Source organism: Marmota monax, unplaced genomic scaffold (assembly GCF_021218885.2).
Source record: "Marmota monax isolate L192 unplaced genomic scaffold, Marmota_monax_Labrador192_F-V1.1 WCK01_AAM20220418_F8-fsc00192, whole genome shotgun sequence".
Classification (NCBI taxonomy): Eukaryota; Metazoa; Chordata; class Mammalia; order Rodentia; family Sciuridae; genus Marmota; species Marmota monax.
Window position 1 is genome coordinate 182153 of NW_026693786.1, and position 16855 is coordinate 199007.

General features: G+C 35.6%; 1 protein-coding gene across 1 annotated transcript; it reads right to left on the reverse strand.

Moving 5' to 3' along the window:
* Positions 1-10738: 10738 nt before the first annotated feature.
* On the reverse strand, positions 10739-15965 carry LOC124105063 (arginine esterase-like). The gene is made up of 6 exons (XM_046462160.1): positions 15908-15965; positions 15180-15348; positions 13536-13783; positions 12985-13124; positions 11023-11169; positions 10739-10831 (listed from the first exon to the last, which is right to left on the reverse strand). The coding sequence occupies exons 1-6, from the start codon at positions 15963-15965 to the stop codon at positions 10739-10741; spliced, it is 855 nt and encodes a 284-aa protein (XP_046318116.1).
* Between the last annotated feature and the right edge of the window lie 890 nt (positions 15966-16855).

Genomic DNA, 16855 nt, shown 5'->3' on the forward strand with positions numbered 1-16855 from the left:
ACTTAACCTGTGAGTCTAGAAGACTCATGATGGTGTTAAATTCTGATAAAACTATAAAAAACTAAAGTACCATAAGTGAAAAATGAATTAAATACATACAATCTGCTAAACATCATAGCTTAGCCCTAGCCTACCTTAAATATGTTGAGAATACTTACATTACCCTACAATTAGGCAAAACTATCTCATATAAGGCATAATTATAATAAAGTGTTGGATATCATATTATTTATTGAATACTGAAAGTGAAAACAAAATGATTGTATGTTTTTACACCTTTGTGAAGTTTAAAAATTCTAAATCAAACCATCATAAATCAGGGGCCATCTGTACCTACATATATACTGGGGACTTCTAAATTCATACATCCAGATGAGACCATTCTTCTAAACTTCATATTCCTGTACGTCTATTCTCTACTTAGGTGTGCAGTAGGCATCTCAAAATAGCATGTTTAAAACTGCCCCCTAATTTCTATGTTCAAACCTGCTCCATTCTTTGTCTTGTTCATCCTAGTTAATGATAATACTGTTCCTCCAATTGTCTCGATCAAAACTCCTTTGCATGCATCACATATATAATTGTCAGTCTATTCTGTCTTCAAAATATATCTTTAAAAATTTATCTAGAACTAGATTCCTTCTCACATCCCCATTTTCGGCACCCTTGTCAGAATCATCTCTCACATAGATTATTTTAATAATTTCTCATTCCCTACTTCCGCCCTGACTCCTTGAAAAACTTTTCTAAACACAGATGTTTGGGTGTTAAAAGTAGTCTTGTTAAAATATAAGTCAGGTAATATCATTGTTCTTTATATTTCTAACAACTTCCACAAAACCAATCTCAGTAAAGTCATGGTCCAACTCAATCTGCCATTGCCTTGCCTTATTTTAAACACTTTATTGAGATACAATACACATACTATAAAATTTAGCCACATAAAATTTATAATTCCATGGTTTGTAATGTACTCACAGAGTTATGCCAACAATTACCAAAATCAATATTAAAAATTTTCATTATTATGAAAAGAAAGTCCACAATCATTTGTAGTCACTCCCTGTCCCACCCCAAACTTTTATCAATCTACTTTCTTTGTCTATAGATTTTCCATTCTGGACATTTTGTATAAACAAAATCATAAAATATGTGCTTTTGTGTGTCTGACCTCTCAAACTTAGTATGATATTTTCAAAGTTCATCCATAATGTATCAGTAATTTATTCCTTTTTAGATTTTTAAATTATAAGTCACATAACATAAAAATTAATCTTTTTAGATGCACAGTTCATTTTTAGTATATTCATTATGCTGTGTTAACAATTATTAGTATCTAATTGTGGAACACTTCTATTATCCCCAAAAGAAGCAATGACCTATTCATGTTCATCCCAATTTCCCCCTTTGTGGTCCCCTGGCAAGTATTAATATACTTTCTTTTATGCATTTGCGTATTCTGAACATTTAAAAAAGATGGAATCACACAATAGGTGGCTTTTGTGTGTATTTTTTCACTTACCTATGCTTTCAAAATTTATCCATATTGAAGTACAAATCAATACTTCATATATTTTATGGTTTAATAATATCCCATTATATAGATATATCACATTTTGCTTATCCATTTATCAACTGATGAACACATGGATCATTCCTACTTCTTGACTTCTATAAATAATTCTGTTGTGAACATTTAATCACAAAATTTATATTTTCAATTTTCAAAGGTATGTGTCTAGGAGTGGAAATTTTGGGATATATTTAACTCTTTGAGGATCTGACAAAGTGGTTTTGCACAGTGGCTATACATTTTACAACCTCACAACAATGTACAGTGATTTCCATTTCTTTCCATACTCTCAACAAAACTTTTTATTTTTCTCCTTTTTCATTCATTATAGCCATCCTAGAAATTTTTAAGTGCTATTATATTTTGTTTTTTTCTTTTCTTTAATGACCATTCCTGTTGAGCATCTTTCCAATTGGTGATTGATTCTTTGCAGTTGCCCACACATTTCCCACTACCCCTTCCTCAGTGCTGTGTATAGGTGCCTGTCACTAACGAAGTGGAGAATGAACTCTGTGGAACCACTGCTCCCTTGCACACAGAATCATGCTGTGGAGGTCTCAAGCAATGCCACCATGGCTCTGGCTGTCACTCTTCCCCTGGAGCACACAACTTAAGAAGGTCCAGAAAGAAAATTTGCTTGGCATTGGGCATGTTCTGCTCTTGCTTGCTCCTGCAAGTGTCTCAGCTGAAAATAATTTTTCCTGACCCCAGCTGCAACCCACTTCCACTTGATCCCTGTAGGCTCTACAATTGATCTCATCAGTTGCCCCATCCCCATGCATGCACAAATAGGAGAGCCTGAGATCCTGCTCCTGGATGGGCATGCCACAGTAGCAACAGAGAGGTATAACAATTTTGCCCACATTACATCCATTCATGTCCCCTGAATAAGTTACTGATACATTATGGATGAACCTTGAAAATATCATACTATGTTTGAAAGGTCAGACATACAAAACCACATCTTGTCTGATTATGCACTGCTCACAAGACTGGGTCTGAGTGTCACAGAATGCTTTCCTGCTCCCTCCCCTCTCTGTCAAGAACCTGGACTTACACCTTATCTAATCAGGATAAATTCTTCAGGATCCTCTGGAACAGCCAATACCAGAGACTCTTTCAAGTAACAGAGCGGATTTCAACTGTGCCTCAGGAAACCCCCATTGTAGGAGGAACCACATAAGATGCATCTCACCCACTCTGCTGTCTATTCCACACCTGTCTAAACTACTGGAATGTCCCTACATTTGTATGATCCACAGAAACAGTGAATCTGTATAATACAGTATGAACTGTGCCCAAATTCAATAATCACAGGCAAAAAGTTACAGGGAGATTTCACTACAGTGCCCAGATGGAAAGAAACTCAACATTGCATAAAAAACAATACCCCAAGACACAACTTGAGGAGAAAGCCACTTACTAAGAAAGCCAACCCATAGAAGTGGTATAGACCCATATTTGCAGTTGATGGGAATATAAATTAGTACAGCTACTATAGAAAACAGTATTGAAATTCTTCAAAAAACTAAAAATAGAACTACCATATAATCCAGTTATGTCATTTCTGGTTATATATTTGAAACAATCAAAGACAGCATACTATAGAGATTCCTGTATATCCACGTTTGTTGCAGCACCATTCACAATAGCCAAGTATAAAATCAGCCTAGATGTCCACCAGTGGGTAAATGGATAAAGAAAATGTGGTTTATATATACATAATTGAGCATTATTCAGCCATAAATATGAAATCATGTCATTTGCAGGAAAATTGATGGAAATGGAGACTAACATGTTAAGTAAAATAACGAGACTCAGAAAGACAAGTGCTATATGTTTTCTCTCATATGTGGAATCTAGAAAAAAGGACAATATGATAGTAGAAGGGGAACTATTAGGGAAGGAGAAGTGGAAGAAGACCAGGGAAATGAGAAGGAGGAAAAGGGAAATAGGGAGGGTGGATATGATTGAAGTATGTTATACACATGTATAAAATTGTCACACTAAATCTTACTATTTTGTATGACTAATATGCATTAATTATTATAATTTTGAAAAGATAATGAAAAATGATAGTAATATTCATTCCACCAAATACACAAATCTCAACATAGGGACACAAGAAATATGAAAAAACAAGGTGATCGGACATGTCCTAAGAATCACCTCTAGTAATAGATTCCAGAGGTAGCAAAGTGAATGAAATACCTGATAAGGATTTCAAAAGATTTTTTAAAAGCTCAGTGAGATCTAAGAAAATACAGATAAATGGTTAAATGAAATTAGGAAGACAACACAGGATAGGAATGCAAAATTCAGCAAAGAGGTAGAAATTTTGAAAAAGAACCAATCAGAACTCTTGGACATGAAGAGCTCAATAAGTCAGGTTTAAAAAAAAAAACTCATTTGAAAGTCTCAACAACAGACTAGATCAAGCATAAGAAAGAATGTTGGAGTTTAAAGAAAGGTTTTTTGAAATATCACATTGAGACAGTGATTTAAAAAAAAAGAGAGAAAGAAAGAAAGAAAGAAGACAGCATTCAAGACCTTTAGGTTATCATTGAAGTTCTGACATGTTAGAGATTTTCTATTTCTCTATGTCATTTTTTTATTTCACATATATGAATTCTTTTTTCTTTGTAGACAGGCAGTTTCTTATAAAATTAAACTTATAATTATCGTGTGAACCGAGAAATTGCATGCACTCTTGGACATTTTTACAAGAAAAATTAAGACTTATGTATATAATGGGGAAAGGTTAGAACTTCAAACAAATGGTGTTGAGAAAACTGTATATCCATATGCAAAAGAATGAAGTTGGATCTCTGTCTTACACCATACACAAAAATCACCTCAAATGGAGTAAAAATATAGACATAAAATCTAAAATAGTAAAATTCCATAGAAGAAAACTAAGAAGGAAGCTTTCATGACATTGATCTTGGCAGTGATTTAATGGAAATGTCATCAAAAGCACAGGTAACAAATGCAAAAATTGTAAGAATGTGACTATCAAACTTAAAAGGTGTTGCACAGGAAATAAAACAATAAAAGTACACAGGAAATAAAACAATTAATAAAAGTGAAAAGGCCATGCACATAGTAGAAGAAAACATCGGCAAACTATATACATGAAAAGGGTTAATTTACAAAAATGTAAAGAACCCTTTCCACTCAATAGCAAACAATCTGAACAAAAATTGGGCAAGGGACTTGAATAGATGTTTACTTGTTGACTAAACACCTGTTGTTTACTTGTTGACAACAGGTGTTCAACATCACTAATCATGAGGTAAATGCAAATCAAAACCATACTGAGATATATTATCTCACACCTAATATAAAGACTATTAACAAAAAGCAAGTGTTGTCAAAGATGTTGATAAATTGGAACCCTTATTGCCATTGTTGGTGATGATGTAAAATGATACAGCAGCTAAGGAAAATATTATGGAGGGTTCTCAAAAAGTAATTATAGAATTACCATATGAGACAGCAATCTCACTAGAGGATATATATCCAAAAGAATTGCTAGCATGATTTTGAAGAGATATAACCATGTTTATTGCTATTATTAACAATAGTCAAGATATGGAAACAACCTAAATGTCTAATGATGGAAGAATGGATACGCAGAATGTGATATATACAGACAATAAAATAGTATTCAGCCTTCAAAATGAATAATACCTTTTATATGCTACAATATGAATGATCCTTGAAGATGTTATGTAACACAAAATTAACCAGTCTCAAGATGACAAATACTGTACAATTTCACTTATAAAAAAGTAACCAGGGACTGGGGTTGTGGCTCAGTGGTAGAGCACTTGCCTAGCATATGCAAGGCACTGGGTTCAGTCCTCAGCACCACATAAAAGTAAATAAATAAAATAAAAAGGTATTGTGTCCAACTACAACTAAAAAAAATTTTTTTAAATAAGGTAACCAAAATAATCAAATAGGACAAGGAATGGTCAATTCCAGGGGATGGGTAGGGAAGATGGGGAATTGGGTGATGGGTATAAAGTTTCAGTTTTGCAAGATGAAACATTACAGAGATCTGTTACACAACAACAGGCGTATGGTTAACACTAATGAAGTACACATTTAAATGGATACATGTTAATTTTTTCATTATGTATTTTACCATAAAATTAAATTACATGTTAATTTTACGATATATATTCTAAAGTTTTTCATTTAAAAAGTTGATAATTGTTGTTAATGTGACACAAGTGATTTCCTTATATTAGAGAAGCTGTGTTAACTTTCCACCACTGAGACAAAATACCCGAGGTAAACAACTTATAAATAGAAAAGATTTGGGCCCATAGTTTCAGAGGTTTCTGTACATGGTCACTTGGCCTAGTTGCTTTGGGACTGTAGCAGTACAATATAATGGATTTGGGAACATGTGGAGAAAAAAGACTATTTACCTCATGGTGGCCGGAAAGGAAAGAGAGAGATACGAAGGGGTTAGGGTCCCAATATCCCCTTCACGGGCATACCCTCAATGACCTAACTTTCTTCCATCAGGCCCTATCCCTTAAAGGTTCTACTGCCTCCAAATAGCACCACAGGCTGGGGACTGGACCTTCAACATACATGGATACTTGGGGAGCATTTAGGATGCGAACCATAGCAGAAGCATACAATAGATGCTCCAAAAAGCTAACAACTTAATAGGATTCCTAAACTATTCCTAAAAGTGATTTTAGACCTGCCTTACCAAACTTAAAAATAGACCTTTAAACATCCCAACCAAGATGCAGTAGACTTGCTATTGCTTAACTAAGTAAAACTACAAGCCCTGTAATCAATGCAAGTGAGGCAACAAAAGGAGAACTCTGAAAGAAGAGGAAGACATTTGCCGAGGATCCCAGAATTGAAGGAATAACAGCATTAGTCAGTGCTTATGACTCTACATTTATCAGAAGAGACTGAGTGTTTCTGATCCCCAACCTAGCAACAAATACCAAAAGTAGGGTTACTTTTTGTCTAGAAGAAACTTTAGTTTTTCAATAATATCCTTTGAAAATAAAAGAATTTTTTTTAATTTAGAAGGACACCAATTTATGTTTCTTAAGTTTATTTTGCTTTTCATTGCATAAAAACCTATTGCCTATTCAGAAAGATTTGCATCCATGTTGTCTTCTAAAATATTAGAACTTCTAAAAGAACATTCAGCCTTTGGTTTTTGTAAAAAAGAAAAGAGCTAACATTAGGTGCACATTTAAGTCTTCAAGCCAGTTGAGTTAATTCTTATATGTCACATATGGTAGCAATACAAATTCTTTTGCATATAGACATTCATTTGTCCTACACTCTGTTGAAGACTCCCCCCACCTTGGCACCCTTGTTGAAAATATATCAACCATAGATATATGAGTTTATTCCTGGATTCACAATTCTCTTCCATTGTGTATGTATACCAGTACCACTCTGTCTTATGGTAAATTTATGGTAAGTGGTGAAATCCAGAATTGTAAATACTCTAATTTTATTCTTTTTCAAGGGCATTTTCTTTTTTTTGCATTTTCACATATATTTTGGTATCTAATTCTCCATTTCCTTTTTAAAATTTGTTCTAATTAGTTATACATGACAGCAGAATGCATTTTGATTCATTATACACAAATGGAGCACAACGTTTCATTTCTCTTGGAGAGATGTAGAGTCACACCATTTGTGCAATCATACATGCACCTAGGGTAAGGATGTCCATCTCATTTCATCATCTTTCCTACCCCCTTACCCCCTCCACATCCCCCCCTTTGCCCAATCCAGAGTTCCTCCATTCTTCCCATCCCCCTCCCCCCATTATAGATCAGCATCCACTTATCAGAGAGGACATTCAGCCTTTGGTTTTTTGTAAAAAAGAAAAGAGCTAACATTAGGTGCATAATTGCTATATCTTACTGATGGATTGCTCATCATTATAAAATCTCTATTAACAGTGTTTTCTCTTAAAGTCTTCTCTGTGTGGTATTACTATAAACACTCCAGTTCTGTTTTGGTTTTCATGTGCTATATCATTTTCTGATTCTTTTTCTTTCAACCTATTTGTAACTTTCAAATTCTATAGATAGCATATAATGTTCTTTCTTTTCTTTTTAACAGTTCTTCCAATCCATAACTTTTAATTGGATAATTTAATTCATTCACATGTAATATATTACTTATAAGTAGGAACTTCTACAATTTGTCATTCTTTTTTAGTTCTTCATTTTTAAAATATATATATTTTTATTGTTGGATTTTTATTTTATTTATTGATATGTGGTGCTAAGAATCGAACCCAGTGCCTCACACATGCTAGGCAAGTGCTCTACCACTGAGTCATGACCCCAGCCCTAGTTCTTCATTTTCTATGTTACTGCCTTCTTTTGTGTTAGATATTTTCTACTTTACCAATATGTCTGTCATTTCTTCACTACATGTTTTTAGACATTTTTCTTAGTAGTTAAGACATTTCTTCTAAAACCAAAGTTATAATTACCATATGACCCAGGAACTGCATTCTTGGGCATTTTCCCCAGAATAATTAATGCTTATATTTACACAAAATCCTATGAATGAATTTTCAACTGCTTTAATTGTATAAAGCCAAAAACTGTACACAACACTGGTATCTGATCAATAACTGAATGATTAAACACACCGTGGTACATCATGTAGTATTCCTAATTTAAAATAAAAAAGAAAAATCCTCTTGTTGGACATATCATCTTGATTGAATCTTCAGAGGATTATTTTTGCTTAGTGGGAAAAAACTAAAGCCATTCCCAAAAATTTATATAATGAAGGTTATTTCTATGGCATTTAAATGATCAAATGTTAGAAATTTGTAGGGCAGGTTAGAGGCACCAGGAGTCTGGAGAGGCTTAATGGGAAGGAGGTTGGTGTAGTCATAAAAGGACAACATGTAGGATCCTTGTGGAAATGGAAGTATTCACAGTCTTGACTATGATGTTTGATAAAATAGCCTAAAAAAGTGATAAAATTTTCGGAACTTAAGACATACACATGAATAAGTACAAGTAAAACTGGAAAATCTGAAAGTTTGGTGGATTTGATCAGTCTCCATACCCTGGTTGTGATATTGTACTTTAGTTTTGCAAAACATTACTATTGAGAAAATTATTCATGGGATATCTCTGTATAACTTCTGACAATTAGATGCAAATCTACAATTAAGACAATAAGAATTTAAATAATATATTAAACATACAATTACCATGTGATCAGTAATTGCATTCTTGGACCCTAGAAAAATCAAAATCTTTGTTCACACACAAGCCTGTATACTAACATCCAATGCAAATATTATTTGTAATAGTAAAAAACTAGGATTAATTCAGATATCATTCAATGTGTGAATAGATAAACTATGATACATCCACATCTTATAATATAACTGAGCAATATAAGGTAATTATTGATATATGTGGTAACTTAGATTAATCTCAAGGGAATTATGCTGAGTGAAAAAAAATGAGTCCAAAAAGGTTATGTACCATATGATTCCATTCATAATATTCTCAAAATGACCAAATTATTGAGATGGAAAATAGCTTAATGGTTGCCAGAGGTTAAGGACAAGATTTTGTTGGGAAAGCAGTGAATGTGATTGTAAAATAGTAACATGAGGGATCTTTGTGGTAATGGAATTATTTCTGCATCTTGACTATGGAAGCATATACATTAACTTTTATGCATAATGAAATTGAATTAAAAATACACATATACACATGAGTACAAATAAAATGTTATAAATGTGAATCAGATGGGCAAATAGTATCTACATTAATACTTTGATTATGATGTTACACTATAGTTTTTCAAGATTTCCCAATTTGAGAAAGTATATAAATGGCACACAAACTTCTCTGTATTATTTTTAACTGCATTTGGCTCTATAATTATCCCAGAATAAAATTTCAAACCACAAATCTTCAAAAGATTAGGCTGATCCACATGTAACTTATTTGCCTACCAAAAAAAAAGATCAATCCTCTTAGAGATGACAAACTCTAGCACAAAACAATATCTGATTCAAAAAAACACATCTTTTTTTAGTTGATTATCATTTTAATTTTGTGAAAGATTCACAAATTTTACATAGTTTCCCATTAGAACAAATAATATTTTAAATAGGGTAAGCCCAGAAATGGTTCCCCAGAAGTAAAGGTAACTGTCTGAGTGCACTTCAGTCCAGACAAGAATTCCCACTATGGCTGTATCACATTAACTAGTACTGTAGGATAAAATTGAGCTTGAAGTTCAGCTATCTCAATATCAGATTCTTTTAAGGGTTCAATGCTAGCTACATGCTGTATCCTGTCCCTAAATGAAGAGTTTGTACTATATTGGTATGGGATAACATCTGCACCCATGTTAGGGTGAGTTGAGGACCCACTCATGTCAGCTATTGATAGAAGCTGGAATCTATTCATATCAGCTAGAGGATGATTCTGAGAATTTACAGAATCAACTACAGATAGATCCTGGGCCTTCACTGTATGATATTCAGAAGGGGAACTCCAGGGATCAATTGTACCAGTTGGTGGAGGAATCCATGTGCTTTCAATAAGGTATCGATCTATAGGTTCACCTTTATTGATTATTAGAGAATCCTGGGACTCAGCTTTTGCCTTAGTGTTTTCACCTGAAGTAATGGAGCCCCAGGGTCCCTCTTTATCATATGAATGAAAAGTCTGTGATGTGCTAGACAGAGTAGTAGTTGTGGGTTGATCCCAAATTTCATCCGTATAGGGCCTAAAGGATTCCAAGTGTCCATCTGCATTAGCAGTGGCTTTTGTCCAAGATCCATTTGTAGAATCAGTAGATTGAACCCAGGATCTAGTGTCATGGGAGTTCCAAGGTTCAACTGCACCATCTACAGATGACTATGCCAGCCACAACCTGATTCCAGGATTCATCTGTATCAGTTAATGGAAAATCCCAAGATTTAGGTGGATTAAACGACATAGTTGTATCAGAAATAAGTTGAGGTAAAAAAAGGTTTAGGTGTAGAAACTACTGAGGAATCCCATGAATCACCTGTATCAAGTATAGGGGTATCCTGGTGATTCTGAGCTGAGTTATTTCTAGGATTTTCTTGTAGTCTGTCATCAGAGGAAGTGCCCAATTGCTCTACTAGAAAATTGTCATCTTGGGGGAGCTGGCTTTTTTCAGGGGGAAACTTATGACTAGTAGTGAAGGACTCCGCTCCATTAAAATTATAGATTGCTGGAGAAATTTTTAGATGTTTAGTTTCTGGAGAAATGCTTACAATTTCCTCCAAAGACTGTGCAGAGGGCTGATATGAGGTAAGGGTTGGGGCATAGTTATAGCCCTGCCTGATTTGGGAAATCTGCACATTCTCAAAAAAATGTTTTGCAATGTAAGAAGGATGTAGGACTCAAGAACTTCTTGGATGCCTTAATTAACTGCTTGATCCAGGAAAGGTAAGGAGCTGTCCTAATGATGACTGTAGGATGTCGACATATTCTTGAGGTTTTACGTACCAGGCCCACCAGTTCCCAGTGGTTATTTAGGAGACATAGGACAGGACTGGCTTGCTGTACCTGAAAAAATAAATAAAGAAAGAAATTGTGTGTGTATACACACACACACACACACACACACACACTAATGTATTGCATCCTTCCACTCAAAATCTTTCAATGCCTTCCAACCTCAACAAGACTATTCTTATAATGATGTACAGAGCCCTCATATCTAACCTCTAGTTACCTCCTTGACCTCACCTACTGCTATTGCCTTGTCCAATATGCAACAGCCACCTGGCTTCCTTCCTGTTACTTAAATATACCAAAATACATACCTCAAAACTTTGAATGACTTTTCCTGTACTTTTAACACTATTCTCCTGATATCCACATGACTGGATTCACTACTTCCTCTACAACTCTATTCAAATGTTACTTCTTTAAAAATGACTCTCCTGATCACCTAATCCTATTGAATGGATTTAAAGCCATATAGAACCCCTATCTGATATTACAAGTACTTTAGACTAAGATTGAGTGTGGAGTCTGGTTTTTTCAACTTCAGGTTGCACACAGAATTCAAGGTCATAGTAAACCCTGCCCTGTGCTTGTAATATGGATGTATTCTGTTCAAAGTCATTATCAACACTTTCATTAATATTATATGCTTATTTTTGGTCATTCTATAAAAAACACACAAACTCCATGGGAATATGAACTGCTCTGTCCTCATTGACATTACACTAGTTCAGATTAGATCATATGTCAGCATGGAGACTATATAATGGCTCACTATACTAAATTATGGCACCAGATTCCTTCAGTGGGTCTTCTCTTTTAGGCCATTTTTCATATTAGCCATCAGAGTGATCCATAAAATGTGAAGTTTGCCATGTCAATTCTTTTCTCAAAATATTTTCAGGATTTCTCATTCCCTAAATAATAAATCCTGTATATATTAATAAGATGAATAAAACTTTTAACATCTCCCTTATCCCACACTCAAATTAGTACTTCTTCCATACTCCAATGTATTTTTAGGCCTCAGACCTGTCTTATTCTGCTCCCTTTAACCTAAATGCCATCACCTAATTTATACTCTTTATCTCATTCATTAAATGGCTACTCATCTTTTAGTACTAGTTCAAATATTAATTTCAACACCTTATAAATTAACTCAGTCTTCCTTTTACCCTCCATGCCAACAGCAATTATCCGTCATGTAATTATCCATCCTTTGCAATTATCTACCACAAGCCCTAGATACTACATCTTTAACTTGCATTTGCAGTTTCCTCTACCTCTATTTGAAATATTGTACTGTCTTTGCTTGATTAATTGAGTCCTTCCCATCTCTTAAGACTTAGCTCTCAAGGCTTATCACATCTTCCAATAATTCAGTCCACAACCTCCACAGTTCTAGTTAAGGCTTCCTTTGAAGTCTTTAAATATGATTTGTGTTCATGCTTTCTAGTTATCTAATACATAACAGTTTTCCTGTACAAGGATTTATTTTCTATAATCTTGTAGTATGTTGATGGTAAACTGTGTTGTATTTGTATATTGAACCTTCCCACACCTAAGTTCAAGCCATACTCTATTCATTATAATGACTACAAAGAGGCTATAATAAAATTGGAAGTAGGAAGCTCCAATTTCTTTTCATGCCCATTGATTCTTTTTCTGTAGGTCTCGTTTGGTTTCAAAGGCCTTCTCTGTTGATATAATCTATACCTCTCAAATACCCAATGAAAATCCCAAATTCATTATTCGCCTGGAAACAAAAGAACAAACCCATATGGCCTATTATATAGATTACTTGCACACATTTGGAATTCTACATTTTCACATTGCCCTCCCATTCTTGATATTGCCCAGATGCATAATTACCCAGCAGTCTTGATCTAGCTGGCTCAGAATACACAAGAAATCAGACTTCTCATGGTGGGAATATTGAGGGTGGCATACTGAGAGCTCCAGCAGCTGCACTAATATCTTTTTCACTCCTGTGACTCCAAACTCCGGGTCACCTGAGGGGAGGGATGATGAGTGACACAGAGGCCCAGACCACCCAATATCTGGGCTTGATTTGACATCACTCTCTTGATTCAATCATGTGGACTTCTCAAGAAATTCTCCCCTTTTTTTCCCTTTTCTTCTCCATTCAGATCATATATATTTCCCCTGTGTTTTCTGAAACTAACACATTAATCTTTACCTGGGGATATAAAGAGTTCTATAACACTGATTCAGACCTGGGCATATCCCTTTCCTTTCTTATGTTTCAGTTTATCCTCCTATAAGTTGGGGTGGTATGGACTTAAGGATTTCCAATATTTCCTCCACATTTTTTCCCACCTTCACAGAGGCTTAATTTCTTTGAAAAACTAATTATTGAAACTAAACTCACAAGGCAGTGTAGCTTGGTTCATTTTACTTACTATGATGTTGGTACACTTGGCAGCTTCTATAATGGCATTTAGAACAGCTCTTCAAGGATACATTGGGCACATGAGATAGTGGCACATCATCCCCATAGATTGGCTTTGAAAGAAGGACCATGCCAATATCTGCTTTCATCATGTCTTCTTCATCTTGGGGATCAAACCTGGGATGGATGCAAATTCTTTGGCCATGTAGGGGGCTCTTCTGGTCATCTTCTTCTAAGATGTTTAGGTTTGAGAGTTTCCTAAGGAAATATAATGATACAATTAACAATACAATTGTTAACAATACAACAGACAATAATAAAAGTAGAAATTTTGCATTATATGTCCTTATGTATTAACAGTATATGTCAAAATCAAAGTTATAAAATGACTAAGTTCTTACACTTATTTGGCAACATAAGATTATCTTAATTCCAGAAACTATTATTAAATAGTCTGTGATACATACCATACATGCCTGTGCAAGACTTTGTACTGGAATTTGGCTCTTCAACATATCCGCTGATCCCCCACCAACTAATTGATCCTCAGAAAGTCTCTTTGCATGCTGGGATTTTAGTGACCTCCTCTATAAAAGGACTATTTTTCAAACTCCATTTGAGCTTTAACATTCTCCCAGTTGAAAAATAATTCCCTCACCTATGTCACTGGATTTTGTTATTGCTTAGGTTTGTTTTTGTTTGTTTTGGGTGGTGCTGGGGTGTTGAGAGCCACAGCCCAAGGGGCCCCAGCAAACTTCCAGCTGCCAGCAAACTTCCAGCTGCCGGCTGATGATTGGCTCACAGTGGCCCCAGCAACATCTAGCTGATTGGCTCCTCCGCCCCAGCAACATCTAGCTGATTGGCTCCTCTGTGGTGATGCTCATTGGGCTGTTTCCCTGCCCTTTCAGACCACGGAGCTGCTCATTGGGGGACTTTTTTGGCTCCGCCCACATGACCCAGCCAGTCGGCCTCAAGAGCAGGAGGATTGTGGGAGGTGGAGAGAAGCTTGTGTGGGAGAGAGAGGCTTGTAAAAAGCCAGTGGTGGCAGTTGAGGCTCTGAGGGTTTTTCCTGAGAGGCTGTTTTGTTTGGCGTGTGTGGTTCTAAAAATAAAGTTAGTTTCTTTTGACAAGTGGCTCCTGATTGTGCCTAGCCAGACTGCGGCACTGGGGATTGAACCCATGGTCAAATTTTGGTTTAAATCTCAGTGTTGGGCAGTGTTTGCCACTACAAACACAGAAAGCTTGTACTTTTGTTATATTTGTGATAAAATATAATCTCTTCAGATGACAGAAAAGAACTCTGTTTGACTTTGATATACTATATCCTCCACTAGGACTAAAAAGTCTTCAAAGATAAAGATTCTATCTTTAATCCATGACTCCCGGAAACTTAGTTTTGAGGCTGACAAAGGTGGACACTCAATATGTTTTTCAAGATAATGAAGGAGAGAGTAGGAAAGGATAAGAAAAATGTGGGAAAAAGGAAACAAAGTCAACTAAGGAATAGTAACAAAGCCATTACCTGATTTCAGTAGCAGAAAGGGGTCCATATCAACATTTCCCTCATTTCATTTCTCTGGAAGGATCAACCAGAAGGAATCCTAAAAGGAAAACTCACCCAAGCCCCCCAAACATTGGTTCTTCCCCTACTCACGTTTTATGCAGGCAGTTAGCTGTAGAGAGGATCCACCAGGGACTTAGGATAATGCCCTGGCAACTTCCAGACAAAGGCACCAGCCATGGTATATCAGGGGAGATAGCCAATGGTGGTATTCTTGTGATCAATGAATTTGAGATTAACCCCTTTCTCTCAATTTGGGGCACTGCAAAGAGTATGATATGAATAAGGAGGGGTTAAAATAACATGAAAACCCATCTCTTCTTTCAATGTTGATGAAATTTCTTATTTTTGAGTTCACCTATTCAATTTGAACTATAAAGTTTCTGATACTCTCTAAACATGACCTACCTTCCATCATGACTGATTATGTGTCAGTGGATATGAATGTGGTATTTATACCATGATCACAACTTAATGCTACTGTTCCTCCTGTCTTCCCTGAACATTTATTGAAGGAAACCTAGAATTAGCTTAAGGGATAGTACCAAAAGATGTTTCCATCTAATGTAGGGAGATAAAAAGAGAGGAAGAGGTATAGGCAGGGACAGAGTCAAGGAAGAAAGTAAAGGTAGTGAAAAGAGGGAAAAGGAAGTGTAAAAACTGAAGGGGGAATAGAATAGGAGGAGGAACTTGGATAATGGGGACAAAATATTTCTGAAATGAATAGTAAGTAAAATATGGAGAAGAGGAATCAGAGGTAGGTCTTTGGAAAGTCAAAGAAAAGAAAAAGAGATAAGGATGCCCAAATATCTACGACTTACTCGCATAGCAGTAAGGAACCAAACACAAAACATGGTAGAGCCAAAGTAGAGGCTTCATGTTGACTCAAGTGGGAAGAAATGTGATGTGGAGCTCCTAGGGCAACAGCAACTCTAGTAGTCTAGAAGCAGAGTTCATAGGTTTCAGAATGTCTGACATCATAAAATCTATTGTGAGATCACGCCATCCCTGTGGTCATCTTAAAGCGGCTTAAGCTGGGGAACTGGGAGCAGTAATATAGTTTAAATATTATTTTTGAGCTTTAACATTTTCTTTTTTAACCTCACTACAACACTTTATTATATGAATCCCACAGTTAAGAGGGTCCTGGATCAATCTGTTTGTTGTGTGTCCTTTGTTTATAGGCAGAGGAGGACAGGTGTTTGTCCCAATCTGTTGCAAGACACTCTCTTCTCCATTATATGGACTGAGTGTTTACCATGATTTTAGTGTCTTTTGTGTCCCTAACATCATTGTATAACCAAGCACTTTCCATAAATGCGTCTTACTTCTCCATTTCATATTTTTGTAATGGTTTGCATATCACTTACATCAAAGAACTTGACCATATACACTCTGTTTCAATATCTGGTTAGTGTTGAGAACAGGTTATTGATTTTTATTCTCACTAGTTCTGGAAGACTTCCTCAATAAGATCCAATTTTGACAATCCTTATATCATGGAATATTACTCAGCAATAAAAAACTATGGATATAATCAACAAATTTAATAAGTCACAAGAGATTTATACTAAGTTGCATGGGCTCTCTCTCTCGTCCAGCAAGGAGGTCCACGGAACAGCACAGAGGAGAGTGTGGCTGCAGAGTTGCGAATCAAGACCTCCAGAGACCAAGGTGGAAGCAGGTCTAATTTTATTGTGTAGTTACTATCTATATATTCTCGGGCAGTAGCTAAGCAGATTATAGGCAGCCACCAATACAATTTCTTG